This window comes from Meles meles, chromosome 17 (assembly GCF_922984935.1).
Source record: "Meles meles chromosome 17, mMelMel3.1 paternal haplotype, whole genome shotgun sequence".
Taxonomy (NCBI): Eukaryota; Metazoa; Chordata; class Mammalia; order Carnivora; family Mustelidae; genus Meles; species Meles meles.
Window position 1 is genome coordinate 29,837,808 of NC_060082.1, and position 23,524 is coordinate 29,861,331.

At 39.9% G+C, this 23,524-nt stretch overlaps 1 protein-coding gene across 4 annotated transcripts; it reads left to right on the top strand.

Annotated features, from left to right (window-relative positions):
* The first annotated feature begins 2,002 nt into the window (after positions 1 to 2,002).
* On the top strand, positions 2,003 to 23,232 carry DDX59 (DEAD-box helicase 59). Of its 4 annotated transcripts, none has more exons than XM_045983175.1 (9): positions 2,003 to 2,292; positions 3,518 to 4,326; positions 5,353 to 5,520; positions 8,681 to 8,770; positions 10,623 to 10,730; positions 14,702 to 14,953; positions 16,046 to 16,198; positions 16,683 to 16,811; positions 22,442 to 23,232. In XM_045983175.1, exons 2-9 carry the CDS (start codon positions 3,529 to 3,531, stop codon positions 22,703 to 22,705), a joined length of 1,962 nt encoding a protein of 653 aa, XP_045839131.1. In that variant the 5' UTR covers positions 2,003 to 2,292; positions 3,518 to 3,528; the 3' UTR covers positions 22,706 to 23,232. The 4 variants fall into 4 exon arrangements, with proteins under 4 accessions (XP_045839131.1, XP_045839134.1, XP_045839132.1 ...); XM_045983176.1 differs by lacking the exon at positions 2,003 to 2,292 and adding an exon at positions 2,302 to 2,712; XM_045983177.1 differs by lacking the exon at positions 2,003 to 2,292 and adding an exon at positions 2,302 to 2,650.
* Positions 23,233 to 23,524: the final 292 nt, after the last annotated feature.

A 23,524-nucleotide genomic window follows, 5' to 3' on the forward strand; every position in this document is an offset into this window, starting at 1 on the left:
TCTGATAAATTTTACTTTGTATGATTCCCATCAATAAAGAAAAAATGTAAAGTACATTTATAGTCATGTAATCATAGATACATTCCTAATGGGAGAACTTGCATTTGACTATGTATTGGTCAGAACTCGATCCTCTGCTTAGTTTTACAGATCTAACACATTTTTACAGACCAGGTTCTAGCTCCCGACATTTCAAACTATGTTTCTTCCTCAACATCTGTATCCTTCAGCATTGGATGCTGTAGGACACATTCAGATCCTGATGTGACATTTGTCCCTACACCTTCCTACAATGGGATGGAAAGCAATAGTCTAATATTAACAGACTGCAAACCCATAAAATACATCCCACTGAACTAAAGAAAATGTTATCTGCAACTCAACCCACTTTGGCTCAATCCCCAAATGCCTGCTGCTATCTATCACCACCCAACTTGAGAAGTGTTGAAGGAGTGGAAGCTGGAGTGTAAAGAGAAAGTGATCCTAATCCATTGTGGTTTAAATATCCTTCTTTTGAAGATTTTACAAAAACATATAACCACATGAACACATTGACAAGAGTCCTCTTTTACGGATATGGATGGGACGCATGGGACTGTAGGGCTCTGAAGCTCAAATTTCATTAGCTTCATGGCAAATTTGCCTCTAACAAGCACAAAATACTGGAGACAACTCAAGTGTCCACATGAAAATGGATAAATAACTACACAAAAATAGGCTTACGGACATACAATATTACAGCAATAAAAATAAATGTTCTACTGCTTGTTTACGCTTAACTTTGATGAATCAGAAACATGCTGAATGGTAAAAGAGGATCCCAGAAGGCTAGATATATATTATTTTTATAATATAATTTTTATTAGGATCCCATAGTTGATACTATGGGATCATAGTATTATGGGCTATTTATGGACTATTTTATGGGATCCCATCCTTGACACTATGATGAAACTAGTAAAATGGCAGGGAGGGGCATCTGGGTGGCTCAGTGGGTTAAGCCTCTGCCTTCAGCTCATGTGGTGATCTCAGGGTCCTGGGATCGAGCCCCGCATTGGGTTCTCTGCTCAGCAGGGAGCCTGCTTTCCCCTCTCTCTCTGCCTGCATCTCTGCCTACTTGTGATCTCTCTCTGTGTTAAATAAATAAATAAAATCTTTTTAAAAAATTAAAAAAAATAAAAATGTCAGGGAGAGGGAAAAATTCAGGATTGTGGTCGCTGAGGGGGAAGAATTCAAGAAATGAAGGATATATGCTTATATTAATAATGTGGTGGAATCACAGACTTTCACATTATCAGTATGCTTTAAAATTTAACGTATTTGTTCAAAATATTATTTTGCATGCATCAGATATTAGACTGAAAATATTTTTAAGCAGTTAAAACCTAAAATATTGAAGTCATCAACCTCTGCTTTCTTCTTCCCTCTCTCCCTGTTTTCTTCCCATCCCCAGACCTTCTCAACCACCAGCTGCTTGGGGCACATGGCTCCAGAGTCTAGCAAAACAGAAAAGGCAATACATAGGCACCAAGAGCCGTGACTTGTGTTATTTTCTTTTTGGTGTTGGGTGGGGTGTGGTAGTATGGAAGTATGATCCAGTATGTCACATGCACCGCATAGAACTTACTCCGTTTAATGTCAGTTATTCTGCCAGCTAAAAGCAGATTGGGTTTTACAGGCCTTTGGAGCCTCTGCCTCTCCCTTTTACACTCAAACTTTCCAGTTTCTAAAGGTACCAGGCTCCCGAGCCACCAGCTTCAGTCTTTCCGGCCGGTCAAACTGTTTTTCAGCGGTCCCGACCCACTCGATTACGTAAATTCTTCCAAGAGGCTCCCCAAACCCACCCCGCCCTGCAGAACCTGGCCAGCTCCAGCCAGGATCCGAAATTTACCAGCGCCCTGGAGCCCGGAAGAGGGCGCGGGAAGGCGCGGAACTTCCCAGGCCCGGCCCCTCCCTCGCGCTCCCCGGCCCCGCCAGCTCCCAGCCAAGCTCCGCCTCCCGCGGTAGCCCCGCCTTCCCCGCGCGCTAAGGCGCGCCGCGCGGCCTTTTCCCAAAACCCGGAGAAGTGGATTCTGCGCTCCGCAAGGCCCCTCGGAACCATAGTGTGACCGAGCGAGTCCAGGCTTGCCGGAGGGAAGGTCGGCTCAGCGTCGGGAGGAGGAAACCGGCCCCGAGCGGGAGAGGACGCGGCCCCAAGTCTACGCTAGTGAGCGGGCCGCGGGCCCTGGCAGCTCCGGCCTCCTTCCCGCCGAGCTCCCTCTTCTCTGGGACGCGGGGCGCTAGGCCGCGGCGGTAGGATACACCCCCTCCCCCCGCCCCGTGAGCAGTTCCCCTCCCACCCTTGCAGTAGCCTGGTCCCGGGCCTCCCGCCGGAACGCGGTGCCCCGCCCGCCCCGTCTCCTAGCAGCGCCGTGACGTGCACGCGCCTCTGGGTGGGGGGCCGCGGGGCCGCGGTGAGGGGCAACGCCCGAGGGGAGGGTCCGGGAGCGCGCGACGGGAGGAGTCGGGGGCCGTGGGGGACTCGGAGGCCTCGCCGCCCGCCCAGCAGGAGCCTGTTCGTTTCGCCATTCGAGGACCTCAGTCCCAAGCTCTTCCTGCTGATACAGAGCCGTCCCTCCCCCAACCTCCTTGACGTTCCCGGAGATTTAGGGTAGTAATTCTAGACCTTCAGTTGCACTTTTTGTTGGAATTTTTCTGGAAGAACTGAATCTGGTAATTTAGCCTAAGAATTTTTTTTTTTTTGCGAGAAATGTTTATTAGTATGTTTAGTAGTCCCCAAATTAGGTTAAAGGCCTTTCACAATCCACGTCATTTTGCAAAAACATTCTTGGTGGAAGTAGGCATAGCAGTGTTTGAGAGCTTGCGTTCTGGGGCCCCCAGTGCCCGGGTTCTGACGTTTAGTAATGGTGTGAGCTTGGACAAGCCGCTTAATCTCTAAATGGACAACGTTCCTCATGTGAAAAATTACAATACATAATACAGCATAGTGTGCGAGCGCGTATCTGTGCGGGGATGGTGCAAAGCTCCTTTAGGGGCTTGTGAAGGTTCCCTTGTGAAGCACTAAGCACTGTGCTTGGAACGAAGCAATACTTATACGTGTTACTAAAATAGCACTTTTCTCTATGCTTTCTGGTTTTAATTTTAAAGATCCCAGTTGTGAAGTATCCCTCCTGTTTTGTGAAAAATGTAATAGGATTTACTCCAGAATTTCTATAATATTTGGTATTTCAAAGTGCAAGTAGTCAGTCAGCAGAAGCAGGCTGTGTGCCCAAGGCTATATTAAGCAGTGTGCAAAGTTTCACCACTCCCATGTATATGGAAAAATGATTTTTTTTTCCACTAGAGGAAATTTGTGAATGGAAGGAAAGCTTGCTAATAAGTAGTGTCATGATGCCTTCTTTGATTCCTTACAGCAAAGCCCTAGGACCGTAGGCTGACTGCAGGATAGCCATATGGTACTTTACATGTGAACTTTATTGAGGGCAAAATAAATCTCATTATATGATTTCCTCAACAGAATACTGGAGGATGTTTGTTCCAAGATCTCTCAAAATCAAGAGGAGTGCTAATGATGATGGCAAAAGTTGTACAGCTAAGAAAATTAAACCAGAGGCAGAAGACCTACGGCTGGATGAAGGCCGAGGTGACAGAGCTGATGCGTTAGTTACAAAAGAAGGCGAAGGGCACAGCGTGGAACCATGCTGTTTCCCCAGTACAACTGGTCAGTTGGCCGAGGTTGGTTTGGTTGGACCCCAGCAGGATGCGAAGGATAGCGATCTTTCTGAAGAGCCTGTTAAGTCATTTTCCAAAACGCAGCGCTGGGCGGAACCTGGGGAACCTGTCTGTGTTGTTTGTGGTCGTTATGGAGAGTACATCTGTGATAAGACAGATGAGGATGTGTGTAGTTTGGAGTGTAAAGCAAAGCATCTTCTGCAAGTAAAGGAAAAGGAAGAAAGATTAAAACTCAGCGATCTGTACAAAGTGGATTCTGGGCCAGAGTCTCCACTTAATGCTTTTTATGTCTATAGAGAGCACCCCTTTATTTCGAACCTTCAGGAAGACCAAATTGAAAATCTTAAACAGCAGCTAGGAATTGTAGTTCAAGGGCAAGATGTCACCAGACCCATTATTGACTTCGAGCACTGTGGTTTCCCTGAGGCCTTGAATCACAACTTGAAGAAATCAGGCTATGAAGTTCCAACCCCCATCCAAATGCAGATGATTCCTGTGGGCCTTCTGGGAAGGGACATTCTGGCCAGTGCTGATACTGGCTCAGGAAAAACGGCTGCTTTTCTTCTTCCTGTTATCACCCGAGCTTTATGTGAGGTAAGAATTCACAGGGTTATTCTCAGAAGCAAGTTGGGTATATACAAAGTTTCATCCTTAACTATGTTAAAACTGCAAGCTGAAACTGTAACTTCAGTCATTATTGCTCCTGGTGATTTTGCCTCTGATAGTAGTTTGTATAAAAAACACGATTTTAGGGAATTTTTCTTTTATCGGATTGTACCGAAGATCTTTTCATTGAAGGTCTTAAAAATCGCCTTCCTTACAAAGTATTTTCTTTCAACAAATTTTATTTTCAAGAAATAAACTTTTGCTTTGGGGAAGAAAAAAATCCTGCTGACTGAATGACCTGCAATTTTTGTGTCTGTTTAGCCTCCTTGGATTTTGTGTTTTGACAAAAATCATTTATACCAAAGTTGGAAAGTTATTGTAGAGTTCAAAATACACACTTCAATGTAATTCGTGGTTCATCCTAAAATAATGCTACCTTACTTTACTTGTTAGTTTATAGTGTGCAAAGCATTCCCACACGTAATTAATTTCACTGACATACTTGCCAAGGACTAGTGAGTTAATGAGGTCTGAAGTAGGACAGGAAGGCAAACCACTGTAAAATGCAGGCCAAGAGAGGAGAGGTAAAGGAGGAAAATTTGGAGAACTAAAGAATTGTAGAAGATAATGTGAGGGAAAAAAATAAAAGAAAACATCAGATGTTCAAAATATAAGTGAAACTCACTGGTGGAAAACCAGATCTTCCTGGTTTTCTCTTCTGAAGAGTGTGGCTCGAGATTGCAGGGTCCAACTGACCTTCAGTTTTCCCACCCTGGTTATTGTGGGTGTTTCTCCCTGGCCCCAGTTTTGACCTTTTCACTGTATATCTGTTATATAAGGAAGGGTTCCATTTACGGTGGTTTTTGGAGAGAAAATCTGCAGCGAGCAAAAGACAAGAGGGTTCATAACCAGTTGGGCTGATGGGAACACCCCCAGAATCACTTCGAAGATTTAGTCCACATCAGCAGGAATTAATTGCCGGCGTTTTTAGACTTGTTTTTCACATCTTTGCAGAGCAAAACTCCATCTGCTCTCATTCTTACACCAACAAGAGAGCTAGCCATTCAGATAGAGAGCCAAGCTAAAGAATTGATGAGTGGTCTGCCACGCATGAAAACCGTGCTTCTGGTAGGGGGCTTACCCTTACCCCCGCAGCTTTATCGTTTGCGACAACGTGTGAAGGTAAGCACCAGTTTGATAAAATGCCTTTGAAAAGTATTATAAGCAATATAGGAGCTAGGGTTTTTTGGTGTCATTTTGTTTTTGCCCTTGAGGAACTTGCAAATGTGATTTTAGGTTACCCTTTATTTTTGTTTTTGTTTTTGTAGGTTAACCTTTACATTCTTGCCACGTAAGCCTTAATTTTATTTTTAAGGTTGTTTTCTATAGGAAAGGAACACAATTTATTGAGTAGTTGTCATATGCCAAATGCTATTGGATGTTCTCCTCATTACCTCATTTAATCACATTTGCTCTTGAAGGTGTGTGGGCGTATCCCATGTCTTATGGTTCAGAAGTTAAATCTCAGAAAGATGGCATTTATCTAAGGATCCATAGCTGATACACTTTTAGAGTGTGATTCCTACAAACGAGGACATTATCCCACGTAACCACAATACAGTTACAGAATCCGGAAATTAACACGGATACACTGGAGTGCTTCAGGAGTGAACATTGCTGTCATTTACTCCTCAGAGCCCATTCATGTTTTACTAATCATCCTGTCAACTTTTCTTTTCAGCAGCACAAGAACGCAGTTCAGAATCACATTTTGCCTTCTGTTGCCATGTCTCTTTCATCTCCTTCAGTTTAGAACAATTCTTTATTCTTTCCTTTTTTTCCATGATCTTGACACTTTTAAGGATTATAAACTGCTTGCTTTGAAGAACGTCCCTCAATTGATTAGATTCAAGTTATGCATCTTTGAAAGGAATATCATGGAAGAAGAGATGCTTTGTTCTTTTCATTACATCCTTTTAGGTGATACGCAATTTCAGTGTGTCCTTCTACTGGTGATATTATCTGTAAAGTAACCGTAAAGTTTATTTTTTGCCTTTGTATTTAGTTAAGTATTTTGAGTACTTTGATATTATATTTTTCTTGTGCTTTACCAAATTTCCAGTATGACTCATGATTACCTACTATATTTAAAGGATTATAATTCGTTATTACCATGATTTGTTTTGGTTCTCCAGTTGTCCCCAATTTGAGCAGTGGAAGCACTGTGAAGTTGGTTTCTGTGGCCTTTTATTATATCTCCATCATTCTTTGAGCACTTTCTTTCTTTCTATCTGAAGAAGATGTTCATGCTTACGTTGTTCTTTCCTTGGTTCAGCCCTGGAATCCTGCCTTTCCCCAAGCTGCCCTGATTCCTTTTGGTAGAGGATAGTAGCTAGAAATCAAGAGCTGGGCTCTTGGTTGGGCTTATTGCTATTGCTCTTTGCTCTTAAGGTATCATTGCTTCTAGGACCTGTCAGTGAATGGAAGGAGAGAATGTCCCATAAATGTGTATTTCTGATCTACATTTATTATAGACCATGAATTCATGTCGATACTTCCAACTCTAATTCAACACAGCAAGACTCATTTTGGCGCTTCCTGTTTCCATATTTATCATTCTGGCAGTGAGAAACCTGCTACCTGTTATCTTTTATTATGTTTATTTACTTGACCAACCATCTTATATGTAACCATTCGCCCATCCTCATTTCTGTCCCCTGCCCCCCAGTGATGCCCTCCTTTCCTAGACTGCACCTGCATCCTCTTCACCCACTTAGACCGCAACACCCTGTGCAGGGTCACCTTTCTCTGGAGGCCCCGTCATCACCCTGTGCCTCTCCCACTCCCCATGCCAGGCCGTGTTCTTCACAGATACGCCCTGAGAAAAAGCAATGGAAAAGTCTGTCCATTCAACAAAGTGATCTTTCAAAAGCCAGGGCAAAATAGAGACCTTTTCAGATAAAGAAAACCGAGAGAGAGTTTATTACCAGTAGACTTATCTAAAAGAACACAAACTAAGATATTCTGCGTTAAAGATGATGATTCTGGAAAGGAAGGTGTGAGATCAAGGAAAGAATGGCAAGCAAAGAAATCCTAAGAATGTGGGTAAATGTAAACCAACATTAACTAAATAAAAAGTAGTAATGAACAATCTGTGGGTTTTAAAAAAAAATAGAAGTAAAATACTGGCCGACTGTAGCATGTGAGTGCAGGGAAGTTGTGATTGGTGTTAAATTATTTGCCCTTGATTGCTCAAGAAAAAGCTAAATGTGTCGATTTACTTTAGACTTTATTAAGTTTATTATAAATTGATTAAAATTCCCACACTAAAAGAATGGGGGGGAGTTCATTTAAAAAAAGGTTTATAAAAAAAAGCAGAGGGGGAAAAATAGAATAGAAATAGAAGGGATGAACTCAGTTCAAAATAACTACAACAGACTTAAATGTTTATGGTATTTCTGAAGAAACTAAGTGGAACTCTGTAGTTCTATAGATACAGATCCTTACAACCCTGAAATTTTATCATTCTTCATGATCTGTCTCACCATTGTGTCGGTGTGTCCTTGAAAAGTGGAATACAGTTGAATTTATGAGATCATTTGTAACTCTACTGTACTTTACACCAGGCACGGTCTCATTTAATCCTCACAGTAATTATTATCATTTCCATTTTATGAATGTGAGAACAGATTCTCACACCATTATTAATTGCTAGAGCTAAGATCCCTACTGAAGTTTGACTAAACAGGCCCTTCTTTTAACCATTGCTTCAACTAATATGTTCTAAGTGTTAAGAGCCTTAAGCAACTTTAGAAATCCTTTTGTCCAACCTTTTAATTTAAAAACAAAATAGCAGGCCCAGAAAGATTCAGGGATTTGCTTTTGTTTACAGACCAGATAGCAGTCAGCCTGCCTGCTAGGCCTTTCCTGGTCCGGCCTCGGCCTCCTTTCAAGCCTCATCCAGGTCTTCTCCCCCTTCCTCACCCAATGGAAGCCTCAGTGGTCTTCCAGCTTCAGAAGGTTCTTGAATGTTTTCCCTCTGCCCTCTCCTCACTGGCTCCCACTATTCCTTTAGGTTTTAACTTACATGTTAGCCAGGGCTGGATAGATGCCTCCATTTATTACTGTACTGACCTCATGGGCATTTGTTTGTTTTTTCTGTTTCTTTATGTTGCGAGGTTCATGAGAGCAGAGACTATGTGTGACTTAATCATCATTGAATTCTGAGTACTTAGCCCAGCGGCTGGCACATATTAGCCACTCAGTAAGGACAGGTAGACGGAAGGAAGGAAGAAAGGAAGGAGTATTATCTAATTTTTTTTTCTTTTTCTCTGTTCTTCAGGTTATCATAGCAACTCCAGGGCGACTTCTGGATATAATAAAACAGAGCTCTGTAGAACTCCGCGGTATAAAAATTGTAGTAGTAGATGAAGTAAGTAATTGTTGTTTAGAACATAGTCATATAGTTTTATATAATTTATGAAAAGTATATCATACTTCTATAAACTCACCGTGTGTTTAGGCATTTTCAGTCGCAGTAGTCAGTTTTAAGCTGGTTCCTGTGTGGTACTGCCCCTAGCCTGTAGTGCACCCAAATTAAACCACGTTAACAAATGCAACCAGCTGGTTTTTCCTAATTGACAGAAAACACACATCCAACATCTACTATACTCTCAATGATAAGTTATTTATTTATTTTTAAACATTTTATCCATTTATTTGACAGAGAGAGACATAGCAAGAGAGGGAACACAGCAGGGGGAGAGGGAGAAGCCGACCTCCAGCTGAGCAGGGAGCCCCATGTAGGGCTCGATCCCGGGATCCCGGGATTCCGGGATCATGACTTGAGCCACAGGTAGATACTTAACAACTGAGCCCCCCAGGCACCCCTCAGTGATAAGTTTTTTAAACATTTGACACTGGCTGTCATTTGTCTATAAAAATAAATATGTCCGTGGCCAATAACTATCAAGAGGGAGTTTGGAAGTAACTCATCATGCTTAGTTGGATGACCTTTTGTATTTTCTTCTGTGTGGACATAGGTATCTGTGGTTGTGATTTTCAGTGTGACATAGAGCTTAGAGGCATTTTTACTGTTTTGGTTTGCTTAGTAAGGCGAAATAAATATGTTTTTATCTGATGATATTCCAGCATGTGAACCGGCATGAGGACAGAAAGCCATGTGTCCTAGCCTGGGCCAGGGCTGGTTCAGCTTGCAGCGTATCACATGCCCACTTTCACACATGTCCCACCAGCAGTCACAGAGCAGGGGCCTAGCAGTGATCAGAAATGTGGAGTCCAGGGGCTGACCAGTGATGGTAACGTGGTCCGCCTTCTGTGGGTCCCAGGAGGTAGCAGTAGGGTACCCGAGGATATGGAAAGAACACATACGTAAAATCTGCGAGATGAGGATTTGAGCCTTTTCTCCACGCACTATGGGATGCTGGGCAAGTCATTTAATCTCCCAGAGTTGTGGCAAGGATGAAGTAATGATTGTGAACATGTCTCGTAGACTGAAAAGTCCTATATAAATGTAATGTTATTCAGTCCTTTATTAATTTTTGTGTTTTTTTTCTTACATATTTACTTTTGTGTATGTGAGAGAGAGCATTTAAGTTCTACTCCCTTAGCAAATTTTCAATTATACAATACAGTGGTATCAACTATGGTAACTGCTATGATGTCAAACCTTATCTATTTTATAACTGAAAGTTTTTACCCTTTAGCCCCAGATCTCTTCCTGTTTCACCCACCTTCCAGCCCCTAGCAATCATTTTTCTCCTAATTTCTATGAATTTGACTTTTATTTTCTTATTTTTAACTTTTTTACATCCCACATGTGTTACCATATAATATTTGTCTTTTTCTGTCCTTACTTCACTGAGTATATGTCCTTCAGGTCCATCCACGTTACAAAAAAAGGAAAGAATTTTAAGTCTGAATAATATTCCATTGCGTATATATACACCTCATTTTCTTTATCTTTTCATCTGCCGAGGGACACTTGGGTTGTTTCCCTACCTTGGCTATTGTGAACTCTTATTCAGTCCTTTAAAAAGTACTGCTAAGTCAGCCCTTGCCTGGTGTGCCTTTCGTGTCAGCTGACTTACTCTTCCGCCCTGCAAGTATGGGTGGGCTTCCCGCTGTTGCTTAGTCCGTGTGTTCTGACGTTCTCACCATGCTACGAGCCAGAGAAATGATCCTCAGATTTTAAAGTTAGGTTCCATTCCCGCTTGCTTCTCCCCATGACATTTTCACTTTTGCCAATGAATGAGCCTTCACAGGGCACCTCAGTGCTGTGCTCAGAATACAAAAGGAGTGTTCATTCAGCAAACCTGTGCCAAGTGCTTGTCCTGTGCAGCCTCTGTCCCAGCGTTTCAGGAAATGAACTGGTAAGCTACATAACTGATCATGTACTGAAACTGACTTTGGCCCAGCAGTGCTATTTAGGTACAGACTGACCAACTCTGGGTCAGTGCGGATGGCATCACAAAGAAATTTTAAATATTATTACGGCCTCCAAAGTGCTGAAGTCCTACTAGAGAAAAATACACAAACACTTGAAGTAAAGGCAAGAGCTTTATCACCTGTACCGACACCCAGAAGTGCTGCTGCAAGGTGTAGTGCAGGCCAGGGAATGGCAAACTCTTTCTGTAAAGGACCAGACAGGAAATATTGTAGGCTTTGGGGGGCCACGTGGTCTCTGCTGCAACGGCTCAGTACAACCAAAGACAGTAGGTAAATAATCGGGTGTGACTGCTTTCTCCTGAAGCTCTATTTACAAAAACACATAAAGGCCTGTGTTTGTCTCAAGAACCTCCTGATATGAACCGTTAGTAAAATAATGTTAGTGTGTATGATATGCTAATTGTTCAAGACAATTAGGGTGAAAAGGAGAAATGAGAGAATGTGTGGATTGGCACCGTAAAAAAATGGCTTCTCTGATGTCATGGGATGTGACCTGGTCATCCACAGATGGAACAGGATTTAGAAAACTAGGGAACATATTGAGTATTCCAGGTGAAGAGGCTAACATGAGCAGAGCCAGAAAGGCCAAACACAAGCATAGAAAGTCTAGCCAGCTTGATGCATTTGTGCTGAGAAATAATAGGAAGTAAAGTTGGGTAGTTAGGGTGGGGTCAAATTATAGAGGGCCTTGAAAGAGAGGCTGAGGATTTTGGATTTGATGTGGGAAACAATGAGGCTTTCTAAATTATTGAGTTGGGGTGTCACATGTGGAAAGTGGTGGTTTAGCAAGGTTATTCTGCTGCTCCATGCAAGAGAAATTAAAGAAGAAAGAATCTGTGGGACAGAATGGCTAGCAACCCAGACAAGAGGTGAGCAGGGTCAGGGACAGGGCGGAGGCAGTGGGAGGCATGAGTACATTTGAGAATCACTGTAAATCAATCATTCCTGAATCTTCTGATGACTGAATATGAGAGAAGATGAAGAAGGTGGTTGAGGAGACTATAAATTCTGGTTGTGCCTTTAATTTTAAGTAAAGGACAAGTGGGTATGGGTTGGGCTTAACAGTATCTGAGTTGGTTTTAGAGATGTTGAATTTCTTGTGAATGGTGCATGAAGGGGAAACACTGTGTGGATATGAAAAATGGGCATCAGCACCCGTGAGCCACGCTGGTTGCTCCAAGGGAGGAAGCTTAGAGGGAGGGACACCGGCTGGTGTCTGTGGAGTTAGAAGATGAGTCCGTAAACAGAGAAGTAGTCTGAGAGACCAGGCAGGAACTGCCTGTGTAATATCCCTGAAGAGAGAGGCCACTATTTCGAGAAGAGGATGAAGGTACAGAAATGGTCAGGCATGGAGACTAAGATAATTCCTTTAGAATTAGAAAAATCTGCTCTATCACTCTCCTGTGTCTTCCACATATCTGTCCTTTAGCCTAGAATTCTCTCCTGTCCCCTCTACCTGCTCTTCCTTCTTTATGTGTCTGCGGCTCTGAAACCTTTTATCAGTTCTCCTGATAGACTCCTGGCCTTCTTTCCTCTCGGCTCTGTTGACCTGGCGGTAGACTGTATCATTTCTCTTGTATTATGTTCCTTGCTATATCCCTACAATCAAGCACCGTGTTGGTGCAAGTTTCTCTAATGGTAAGAATCACGCAGTGTGTTCAGTGAATGTAATAGAAGCCCAGACCTCTTCCTTGGGTATACTAATTCAGTAGGCCTGAGTTGGAGTCCAGGAATATGTAAAAACTCTTTCTGGGTGATTCTTGTCTTCAGGGAGATTTGGGACACACTGACTAGCAAGCTGCCTGACTGATAGTGCTTTTTCAGTGCTTAGATTTAATGAGGGCTTATTTGTTCATCAGGTGCATTTTTAGGGCTTTTCACATGATAGACACTGTCCTTGGTTTTGAGGGTACAGTGGAAGGTGAGATAAGCCATGACAGATGTTGGTCCACAGGTTGTGTGACAGAGACACCTGGGGAGTTAGGTTAGTATCAGAGGAGGGTTCCCTGAATGCCATTTCTGCTGAAACCTGAGTGAGAAGGAGCCAGCCACGCAAAGATCCATCTGGAGGAAAGACTGCTTCAAACAAAACAGCCGGTGCACAGGAGCTAATGTGGGAGCGAGTGTTGGGTAGCTAAACACAGAAAGAAGGCTGGTGTGATAGGGTCGTGGGGCGTGACATGGAGGAATGGTAGGCGATGAAGTCGGAGAAGTGGATGACAATGAAAACTGTAGGACTTTCTTTCGGCTGTGGTTAGCAGCTGGGTTTTAGTCTATGTGTGATGGGAAATTACTGGAGGGTTTAAGCAGAGGAGTAGCGGATGTGATTTATGTACTAGAAGATATGGTTTAGGTTCAAGCTGGGTGCTTGAGGTGGATGGCTTCCGTTGTGGGGGTGACAGGATGAGGAGGAGTCTTACAGCTGTGAGCTGGAGAGAAACAGCTGGATTTGGGGCACGTTAGTGTGAACAGATTAGATGCGGGGAAGCTTGGATGAAAGAAACTGGGTGAATTTATTTCTGATGGCTTCTCTGTTTTCTGAAGTGGGAGAAGCGAGGCCATCTCCTAAGATGAGAGGGCCTTATGGGATTATTGAGGAAAAGCAGGGGATGTTTGCAAGACATACTGCCCTGTGCATGTGCACATGCTCTGTGTCTCATGGTAAGTTGAAACACTGAGACCATGCTGTGAGTGTGGTCTCAAGTGTCTTAAGTATTTTATCTCATTAATCCTTGTGTAACAGCCCCATGGGGGGTTACCTTATTATTCCCATTTGTAAAAGGAAAAACTAAGGCGTGTAGCCATTCATTAACATGCTTAATTTAAGGTCATAGGTAGAGCCAGGATCAAACCTAGACCATCATGTTTATTTTAGATTTTTTAAATATCATAGAATGAATAATATTAAAATGAGTGTTTGAACTTCCACATTAATGGACACTTAAAAATACAGTACTTTAGGGATGCCTGGCGGGCTCAGTCAGTAGAGCATCAGACTCCGGATCTGAGAGTCATAAGTTTGAGCCCCACATTGGGCATGGAGCCTACTTAAAAAATAAAAAACAAAACACATAACAACAAAAATACAATGCTTTAGCCTAAATACACTGAAATAGTTTAATATCTTATTTTTCAAAATTATAGACACCTGGATTGTATTTAAAAATCAAGATAACCTTTATCTTTCATTATTTTAAAGCAGCACTAACAAAATTTTTTCTTGTTTGCTTAGTAATACATAAATCATTTTTGAAAACTAGCAATGCAGAAATATATACAGAAGCAAAAGCCCTCAACATTTAAAATAAAAATTTTAAATTTTTAAAATTTATTTAATATTTTATTATAAATATATGTCCATGGTAGAAAAAAAACCAAACTTTGCAAAAAGCTATAAAATGAAAAATTAAATTGCATTCCCTTCCACAGCCTGCAGGCCCTTTCCCCAGAGTTAGCAATTAAGTTTCTTGGGTATATATGCAAATGGTACCACGTTATACATAGTGTTCTGTACTTTGCTTTTTACCTCCTAGCAGTGAATATCATTTAATAAAGGACTTTCTTCTCATAATTAATGTTAACACAGGGCTGTAGTATATGACTCTACCATATTTTATTTCCCAGATCCCCTATTGATGGATATTTAGGGTTTATACATTTGTTGCCAGTATTAATAATGCTATAAAAATCTTTGTATATCACTAAAAACATGTAATTATACAATGTATAAGTTTATATAAATATATACTTTCCCAATTCTTTATATTTTGACATTGTAGTATATTCTGTGCAGAAGTTTTTAATTTTTCGTGTTCTTAATCATATCTTTTTTTTCCTTGGGTAGCTCAGGGTTTTAATGTCAAGTAGGACTAACTTTAAAATGATTTCATTTTAGGCCGATACCATGTTAAAGATGGGCTTTCAACAGCAAGTGCTTGACATTTTGGAAAACGTTCCTAATGATTGTCAGACCATTTTGGTTTCAGCTACAATTCCAGCTAGCATAGAACAGCTAGCAAGCCAGCTTCTGCAGAATCCTGTGAGAATTATCACTGGGGAAAAGAACCTGCCCTGTTCCAGTGTGCGCCAGATTATTTTGTGGGTGGAAGAACCAGCCAAAAAGAAGAAATTATTTGAAATCTTAAATGTGAGTAGTGAACCATGCAACCCTGTTTTGTAGACAGTGTTTGCATCCTTTACAATTCTTAAGATAACGATTTTTAGGTGCAGCTTTTGGGTAATTTAGTATAGGTATTTAATAATAAATTGCTTTACTTTGGAATTCTGTGGGGATAAAATAAATGCTGTATGGATGCACGTTGCTTTTCATTTTCTGTATTATAGAAAGACATATAAATATCAAGAGTATTCCTAAATAATATTTTTTTATTTCAAAAATTTTTAGTAGTTTTATATATCAGATAAAGACTAGTTCTTTCTTGGCCATTCTGTCTTTGAGAAATATAACTTTTTTAGCAGTAACTTGCTCATTTTTTAAAAAGATTTTATTTATTTATTTGTCAGAAAGAGAGATCACAAGGAGGAGGAACGGTAGGCAGAGGGAGAAGCAGGCTCCCCTGCTGAGCAAGGAGCCTCATGCGGGACTTGATCCCAGGACCCTAGAAGGATGATCTGAGCTGAAGGCGGATGCTTAACCGACTGAGCCACCCAGGTGTCCCAGCAGTAACTTGTTTAAACAGAAATTTATTAAGTGGGTGGTAATGTGTAAGCACAGTTACTTAAAGTAGAAAGGGGGTGCCTGGGTGGCTCAGTCAGTTAAGCATTTGGTTCAGTTTCCAATCAGGTCATGATCTCAGGGTTTTGAGGTTGAACCCCATGTTGGGTTCCTCGCTCATCGTGGAACCTGCTTAAAATTCCCTCTCTCCCTTCCCCAGCTTACTTGGGCACTCTCTCTCTCTCTCTCTCAAAAAAAATTAATAAAATAAAGTATTAAGTTAAATACAGTTTGTATTTGCTTATAAACAGTATTTAAAATTTTAAATTGCACTGAAAATTTGAAAATGGTTTTTGCAATATTAATGAAATGATGGAGAAAAATGAAGGGCAGGAGAGTTTTGCGCTTTTGTTTGTGTGTGTTTTAAAGAAAACACTCATTTTAACACTCATTTTTCCGCTATAAACCTTTTGATAACTAGCTTATACGAATGCTCTCAGAAAAACTTCCCATTTTGATTTATGTTCTATGAATAATTTTAAATACATGTTTTTCATTTTTCAGGATAAGAAGCTCTTCAAGCCTCCAGTGTTAGTATTTGTGGACTGCAAGCTGGGAGCAGATCTCTTAAGCGAGGCAGTGCAGAAAATCACAGGTTTAAAAAGTGTATCTATACATTCGGAGAAATCACAAACAGAAAGGAAAAACATATTGAAGGTTTGACACTCAGCATTCTCTTTTTAAGGGACCCCATATTACCAGCTGGTTTTTAAAGCAGACTTTTTTAATGACTGCGAGAATTTCAGGCAAGCAGTGACTGTGAGCTAATTGTTCCTCTTGCTCAGGTTTTGGGAGCAATAAGCCTGTTCCCTACGGGATTAATCTACTAAATAGATTACTAATTCAGAATCCACCATTTCTGGAATCAAGTCAGTTTAGACTGGGGGAGAGCAATAAATTCACCCTTGGGAAAGTTTGCCAGAATACATTAGAAGAAAAAAATTGATACTGGGGATGGGGAGGGTTTGGGAAGAATTAAACTACACATGTTCCTCAGTTAAATTAAGACCTTAACTTATTGAAAAGATTTGCCAACAGCAATATTGATGAAGAAAGCTTTGAAAAAAGAAAAGATGTCTAAATTATATAAAACCAGATAAAATAAATACTGAATAATGAATTGTGTTGCTTTGTCGGGAAGGGATTACTTGAAGGAGACTACGAAGTTGTGGTGAGCACAGGAGTCCTGGGACGAGGCCTAGACTTGATCAGTGTCAAGCTGGTTGTCAATTTCGATATGCCTTCAAGTATGGATGAGTACGTGCATCAGGTAAAGAGATTTTATATGTTTCCACCATGAGTTTTCTTGGGTGAGGCATTGTCAGTAGAATGGTAACTAAAAAGATAAAAAAGTTTTATCATAGACATAAAAAAACCTCTTACATCATTTTGTTTTTAAAACATATATGTAGGGGCGCCTGGGTGGCTCAGTGGGTTAAACCTCTGCCTTCGGCTCAGGTCACGATCTCAGGGTCCTGGGATTGAGCCCCACATCAGGCTCTCTGCTTAGCAGGGAGGCTGCTTCCCTTTCTCTCTCTGCCTGCCTCTGCCTACTTGTGATCTCTGTCAAATAAATAAATAAAATCTTCTTAAAAATAAAACATACATCTGTAGGGGTGCCTGTCTGGTTCAGTTGGTGGAGCATGTGACTCTTGATCTCAGGGTTATGAGTTCGACCCCCCTGTTGGGAGTAGAGATTACTTTAAAATATTTAAAAATATGTATATATGGATATAAACTAAATTTTGTTTTAAAAAACTTTATGTATACCTAAAATGGGTTAAAAATTACTAGAAATAATAACCTAAAATGTTAGTGTAAAAAAATTTTAAGTAGTTAGTTTCTGGGTTATTTTTACTTTCTTTGTATTTCTTAGTCAGTAAGCATATTAAGTGGCTTTTATAACCAAGGGGAAAAAAGGCTTTGTTTTAAGTTAATATATCTGGCCAAAATAAAACTGATCCATTAAAAGTATTTGTTTTTTTTTTTTAGAAATCTTGTCTTCATCTCCTCTTCATATCCTTATTTGTTCTAGACTTTCACCTATTAAAGTTTTGTTTCTTTATTTTGCTGCCAGAGATAACAGCAGCTCTTCTTTCGAGCAGAAATAGAGCTTTCTGTTAGCATCGCTTTATCTTCCTGACTGCTACCTGTCTTCCTTCTCCGGCATCACTTACAGACTCTTCAAGTAAAGCCTTTCTGTCATGTTCGTACAATTACCTCTGAATGCCGCATTTGCTGGGATCACCCACTGAAATGCTTTTAGTACCTTGAATGCATTGTTGCTTGTGTCTTTACTTAGTAATAGTATAGCAGAGCCTCTGTCTGTCTCTGCTGCCTCAGTTACCTGTGCATCACGGAACTGACTCACACACAGGAATTGATTGCTCAGATCACTGAAGCTTATTTTCTTCCAAACTTTTAATGATTTTGGGTGGTAATCGTTCTAAAATACTAACATGTTTAAGAAACTCCTTTGCTTCTTAAGTAGAATATGCTGATTATAATTATTTAATTCTTTTCTTGCCATCCCAAGGTCAGTCCTGTGGCTCTCAGTTACTCACAGTGTACCCTGAGCTATGGTCTCAGGGGGTCTTGATGTTTGTAGAGTTTCTAATGTCTGCTCAGAATGGCCCCATATCCTCCCGCTTTTCTGGTTCCGTATCAGGGTATTGTTTGTTCGCTTGCTTCAGTAAGTGAAGTATGAAGATACACAATAAGAAATAATGCAAGTAACAAAAGATATAAAATGAAAAATAAGTCTGTTTCTTTCTCTTTTTTTAAGGTTTGTGTATTCTAGGGAGAGAATGTGCACATGTGCATGCAGGGGGAGCGGCGAAGGGAGAGAGACTCTACAACTGATTCCCTCCCCAGCATGGAGCCCTATGAGGGGCTCCATCTCACGACCCCGAGATCATGACCTGAGGCGAAATCTAGTTAGATGCACAACTGACTGAGCCACCCAGGGACCTCAAGATAAAAAATAGGTCTTTGTAAGGTAGCCCTCCTACCTTTTAGCAGATATTACAGTTAACAGTGCAGAACATATAAATGCCTGTTTATGCACAAATATACGTGTATATGCGTACCTAGTTACACTTACTACATAAATGGAACCATATTACACCAACTCTCTATGCCTTGCTTTCTTTATTAAATATATATTGGGCATTTTTCCTTATTAGCTCCATAATAGGTATCATTTTAAAAATATTAATGTGTATGAAATGCTTCCCATATGACAAGGAGGCTCTGTTCTAAACTCTTTAAATGGTTTTACTTGTTTACTAGGGCTTGATCTGTTCTCATGGCTGCATGGTAATCTATTGTATGGATTATCTTAATTTACTTGATGAATCCTTTCGAATTTGGTGGAAATCACATGTTTCTAAGATTCTGTTACTAAATAATGCTGCACGGGGCACCTGGGTGACTCAGTCAGTTAAGCATCTGACTCTTGATCTCAGGTCGGGTCTTGATCTCAGGGTCATGAGTTCAAGCCCCGTGTTGGGCTCCTCACCAGGCCTGGAGCCTATTTAGAAAAATAATAATAATAACGCTGCACTGAACATCCACCTGTATAGTTATGCCCCTCATGCAGTGTATTTGTAAGGTAAATGCGTAGGAGACCTGCCCGGTCAAAGGATATGTGTATTTTATTTTATTCCGTTTTATTTATATTTGTTTTTTTTTTTAGGATACATGGATTTTTTTAAGATTGATTGGTTTTAGATTTTGTTTATTTGAGAGAAAAAGAGAGAGCATGAGTTGGGGAAGGAGCAGAGGGAGAGGGACAAGCAGACTTCCCGCTGAGGGCAGAGCCCTACTTGGGGGCTCACTCTCAGGACCCATAATCATGATCTGAGCCAAAACCAGGAGTCAGATGCTCAACTGACTGGGCCACCCAGGCACCCCGAGGATATATGTATTTTAAATTATAGTAGGTATTCCTGTATGCCTGCTTTTAAAGATTTATTTATTTTAGAGGGACAGTGCATGCATGAGCTGGGGGGAGAGGCAAAAGGAGAAGGACAGAATCAGAGCATGGAGCTCGATGATGCGGGGCTCAGTCTCAACCCTGAGATCGTGACCTGAGCCGAAACCAGGAGTCGGACTCTTAACCAGTTGAACTACCCAGGTGCCCCTGTGTGTCTGCTTTTAATTTAGGGGCAGAGGGCTTCTGGGGAAATAATTTTTAATTTGTTAAGTCTTTTAGAGTTTGTAGACTATTGCATTTATTTTTTTAAAAAGCTTATGTCTCCATATAAAATACCTTAGAATAAATTATGTCTCAGTTGATATAATTCACCACTTGAAAGTGTATAATTCAGTGGTTTTAGTATATTCATATAGTTGTGCAACCATTGCTACAATTTTAGAACATTTTTGTCATCCCAAAAGAAAACCCCATACCCAGCCCATCAGCAATCACTCCCCATTCTTCATCTCTCACACATGTGCACATGCGTGTACACACACACACACACACACACACACACACACACATCCCTTAAGCAACCACTATTCTACTTTCTGTCTATACATTTATCTCTTCAAGAAATTTCATATAAATGGAGTCATATGGTATGTGGTCTTCTCTGGCTTTTTTCAGTGAACGCAATGTTTTCAAGTTTTACCCATATACATATATCGGTACACTTTTTAATGCTACATAATATTGCATTGTAAGGATATACCATCTTTGTTCAATAGTTGGTGGACATTTAGCGTGTTTCTACTTTTTATTTTACTATGAATAATGCTGCTGTAAGCATTCATGTACAAGTTTTTATGTGGATGTAGGTTTTCATTTCTTTTGTTTTAATTCTAGTATAGTTAAAATACAGTATTTTATTAGTTTCAGGTGTGCAATATAGTGATTCAGCAGTTCAATGCATTACTCAGTGCTCATCAGGACAAATGCACGCTTAATTCTCTTCACTTATTTCACCCATCTCCCCACCCCCATAACTGTCAGTTTGTTCTCTATAGTTAAGTCTCTCTTCTCTGGTTTTTGTCTTTTTTAATTTGTTCATTTGTTTTGTTTCGTTAAGTCCATGTATGAGCGGAATCATACGGTGTTTCTTTCTCTCTGACTTACCTCATTTAGCATTATACTGTCTAGATTCATCCATGTTGTTACAAATGGCAAGATTCCATTCTTTCTAAGGCTGAGTAATACTCCCTGGCATATATATATCATGTCTTCTTTATTCATTCACCCGTGGAGGGACACTTCCATAGAAGTGGCACGGCTGCTTCCGTAATTCAGCTATTGTAAATAATGCTGCAATAAACATAAGAGTGCATTTATCTTTTCAATTAGTGTTTTCCTGTTCTTTTGAGTAAGTACCCAGTAGTGGAATTACTAGATCATGTGGTAATTCTATTTTTAATTTTTTGAGGAAACTCCCTACTGTTTTCCACAGAGACTGTACCAGATTACATTCCGGTTAACAGAGCACAGGTTTCCTTTTTCTGCATATCCTCGCCAACATTTCTTCATTTTCATGTCTTTTGGGCATATACCTGGGAATGGAATTGCTGGGTCATACAGTAATTCTGTGTGTATCATTTTGAGGAACTGATAGACCCTTTTCCAACATGGCTTCATGATTTAACATCCTCACCAGTGATGTATGAGGGTTCCAATTTCTCCAAATCTTTATCAACACTTATCTTTTTAATTATAGCCACGCTAATGGTGTGAAGTGATATCTCCTTGTCTTGTGTTTTTCTTTTAAGATTTTATTTTTATTTATTTTAAAGAGAGAGTGAGTGCAGCACTCTCTGCTGGGTGCTGAGCCTGACAAAGGGCTTCAGTGCTTGACCAACTTAGCCGCCCAGGCCCCCTCTCTTTTGTGTTTTGATTTGAATTTCCCCAATGACAAGTGGACATGATTTCATGTACATACTGGCCATTTGTATATCTTTTTTGGAGAAAAGTCTGTTTAAATTATTTGCCCCTTTTTAAATTGGGTTGTCCTTTTGTTACTGAGTTGTAAAAGTTATTTATATATTAGAAAACATTTACCAGATACATGATTTGCAAATATTTTCTTCCAGTATGTGAGTGCAGCTATATTTTATATTAATTTTTAGCCTTATTGGAAAAATTCAGTAACATAATTAAATAAAATAGCATTCCTTCCCTTACTTGTTCCCAGTCTCATTCCCTAGAGGGCCATGTTTTGTTTTGTATTTTTTTTACAGCCTTGAAAATGTCCTGTATATTGGCAGCAACTATTCATTTAAATAACTCTGAAAATAGATTTTAAGTTCTACATTTAAATTAAGGAGCAGTAATTGCCCATGACTGTGTATTTACCCCCTTTCTTCTGAAGAGTTTCTCAGTATATTTGGAATAAGTAAATTTTGTTTCTTATGTGTTTCCATCACCAATTTGTATCCATTGAATTTAATCAAAATGAGAAATAACGATGCAAAAATGAATTTGCTTAAATCTCACATTTCAGAGGCACTGAAGTACTCTAAAACAATAGTCTTCTTGTTCTAAAAGCAGTAGCTTTCAAAAAAACTTTTACCCTAACCTGCCCATGATAAGAACCATCTTCATGTCATTACCACCCTACACACATACACACACGCACGTACACAGGATACGTAACTGAAACAAATGTTTAACAAATAGTACTTACTTGTATTATATGTGGTCGTTTTATTTTCTGTTCAAGCTGTTTCATTAAAAATATGCAGGTGGCAGTCCATTAAATTGGTTTCACAAACTACATTGAGATTCAAAATTCAAATTCAAAAACATGCTACGTGAATGAATGTTAATCTTAGTAAAGCCTCCTTAAATACTAATCTTCATTTTCTTTCAAGCCACATTCAGGTTTTATGTGAACATTTGGAAATGTTCTTTGCATTTCATTTCAGGTTGGAAGAGTGGGAAGATTAGGCCAACATGGAACAGCGATTACTTTCATCAATAACAATTCAAAAAGACTCTTCTGGGATATTGCAAAAAGAGTGAAACCCACAGGATCCATTCTTCCCCCACAGTTGTTAAATTCCCCCTACCTTCATGACCAGAAAAGAAAGGAACAACAGAAAGATAAACAGACACAGAATGATCTGGTTACAGGAGCTAATCTTATGGACATCATTAGAAAACATGATAAAAGTAATTCTCAAAAATGACTTGTGATACCACTGAACAATTTTTTATTGTGTATTACCAGTGAAATTTCTGTATAATTTTATGGTTTGAGTAAATGGGACATGTACATGAAACAAAAACATTTAACCTAATTTAAATTTTTTTAAATAGAATCTCAAATTTATACTGTAGTATTGTATTTATTTCCCTTTTAATTCTCATAAATTAAAAAAATCAGAAAATGAATTGCTAAATAAAATAACATTTTTTCTGACTAGACAAATCTTAGTTTTTCCTCAATAAATATTTTTGGAGCTGCTGTCAGAACCAGGAACCTGAACAATGAGGAGTCGGACTCAGAATGGTGATGCTTTTGTTTAGTGTCCCCCGTGCCCTGCAAGCCTATCAGCGCTTGGATCATTGTTCAATAAATGAACGTTAGGAAGAAAGTAAATGATGGAAACTGGAAGAAATGGTCAGTGCTGTTTTTAAAAGAGAAATATGAAGTATCTATCTTATTCTTAGTTTTCCCTTCAGTTTGGTAAATAAAAGTTTATGTTATATTTAATCTGAGCTTATCAAAATAATGTCCAGTCATGTTCATGTTGCTACTTACAGTTTTAGGTTAATTTCAGTTTGCTAATTAATATTAAATGCTAGGAGAAAGGATAAGTACTTGATGCATCAGTACTTTCATTTCTTTATAAACTGCTGGTGTCAGTTCACTTGCAGGATTTAGACAGTATGTTACATAAATGTTGACACTTAACATTTAGGACACTTAACATTAGGATATCCTAAACATCCTCCCCAGAGAGGTGTGGCAGATTTATTCGTTTTTTACTTATTTGACAGAGATC

Bases quoted from the DNA above. Each gene is read 5' to 3' on its own strand.
- DDX59 (XM_045983175.1), top strand. From the start codon at position 3,529: ATGTTTGTTCCAAGATCTCTCAAAATCAAGAGGAGTGCTAATGATGAT. The intron at 8,771-10,622 runs GTAAGTAATTGT...GAGCCTTCACAG, and splicing joins AAATTGTAGTAGTAGATGAA to GGCACCTCAGTGCTGTGCTC. The intron at 16,812-22,441 runs GTAAAGAGATTT...ATTTCATTTCAG, and splicing joins TGGATGAGTACGTGCATCAG to GTTGGAAGAGTGGGAAGATT.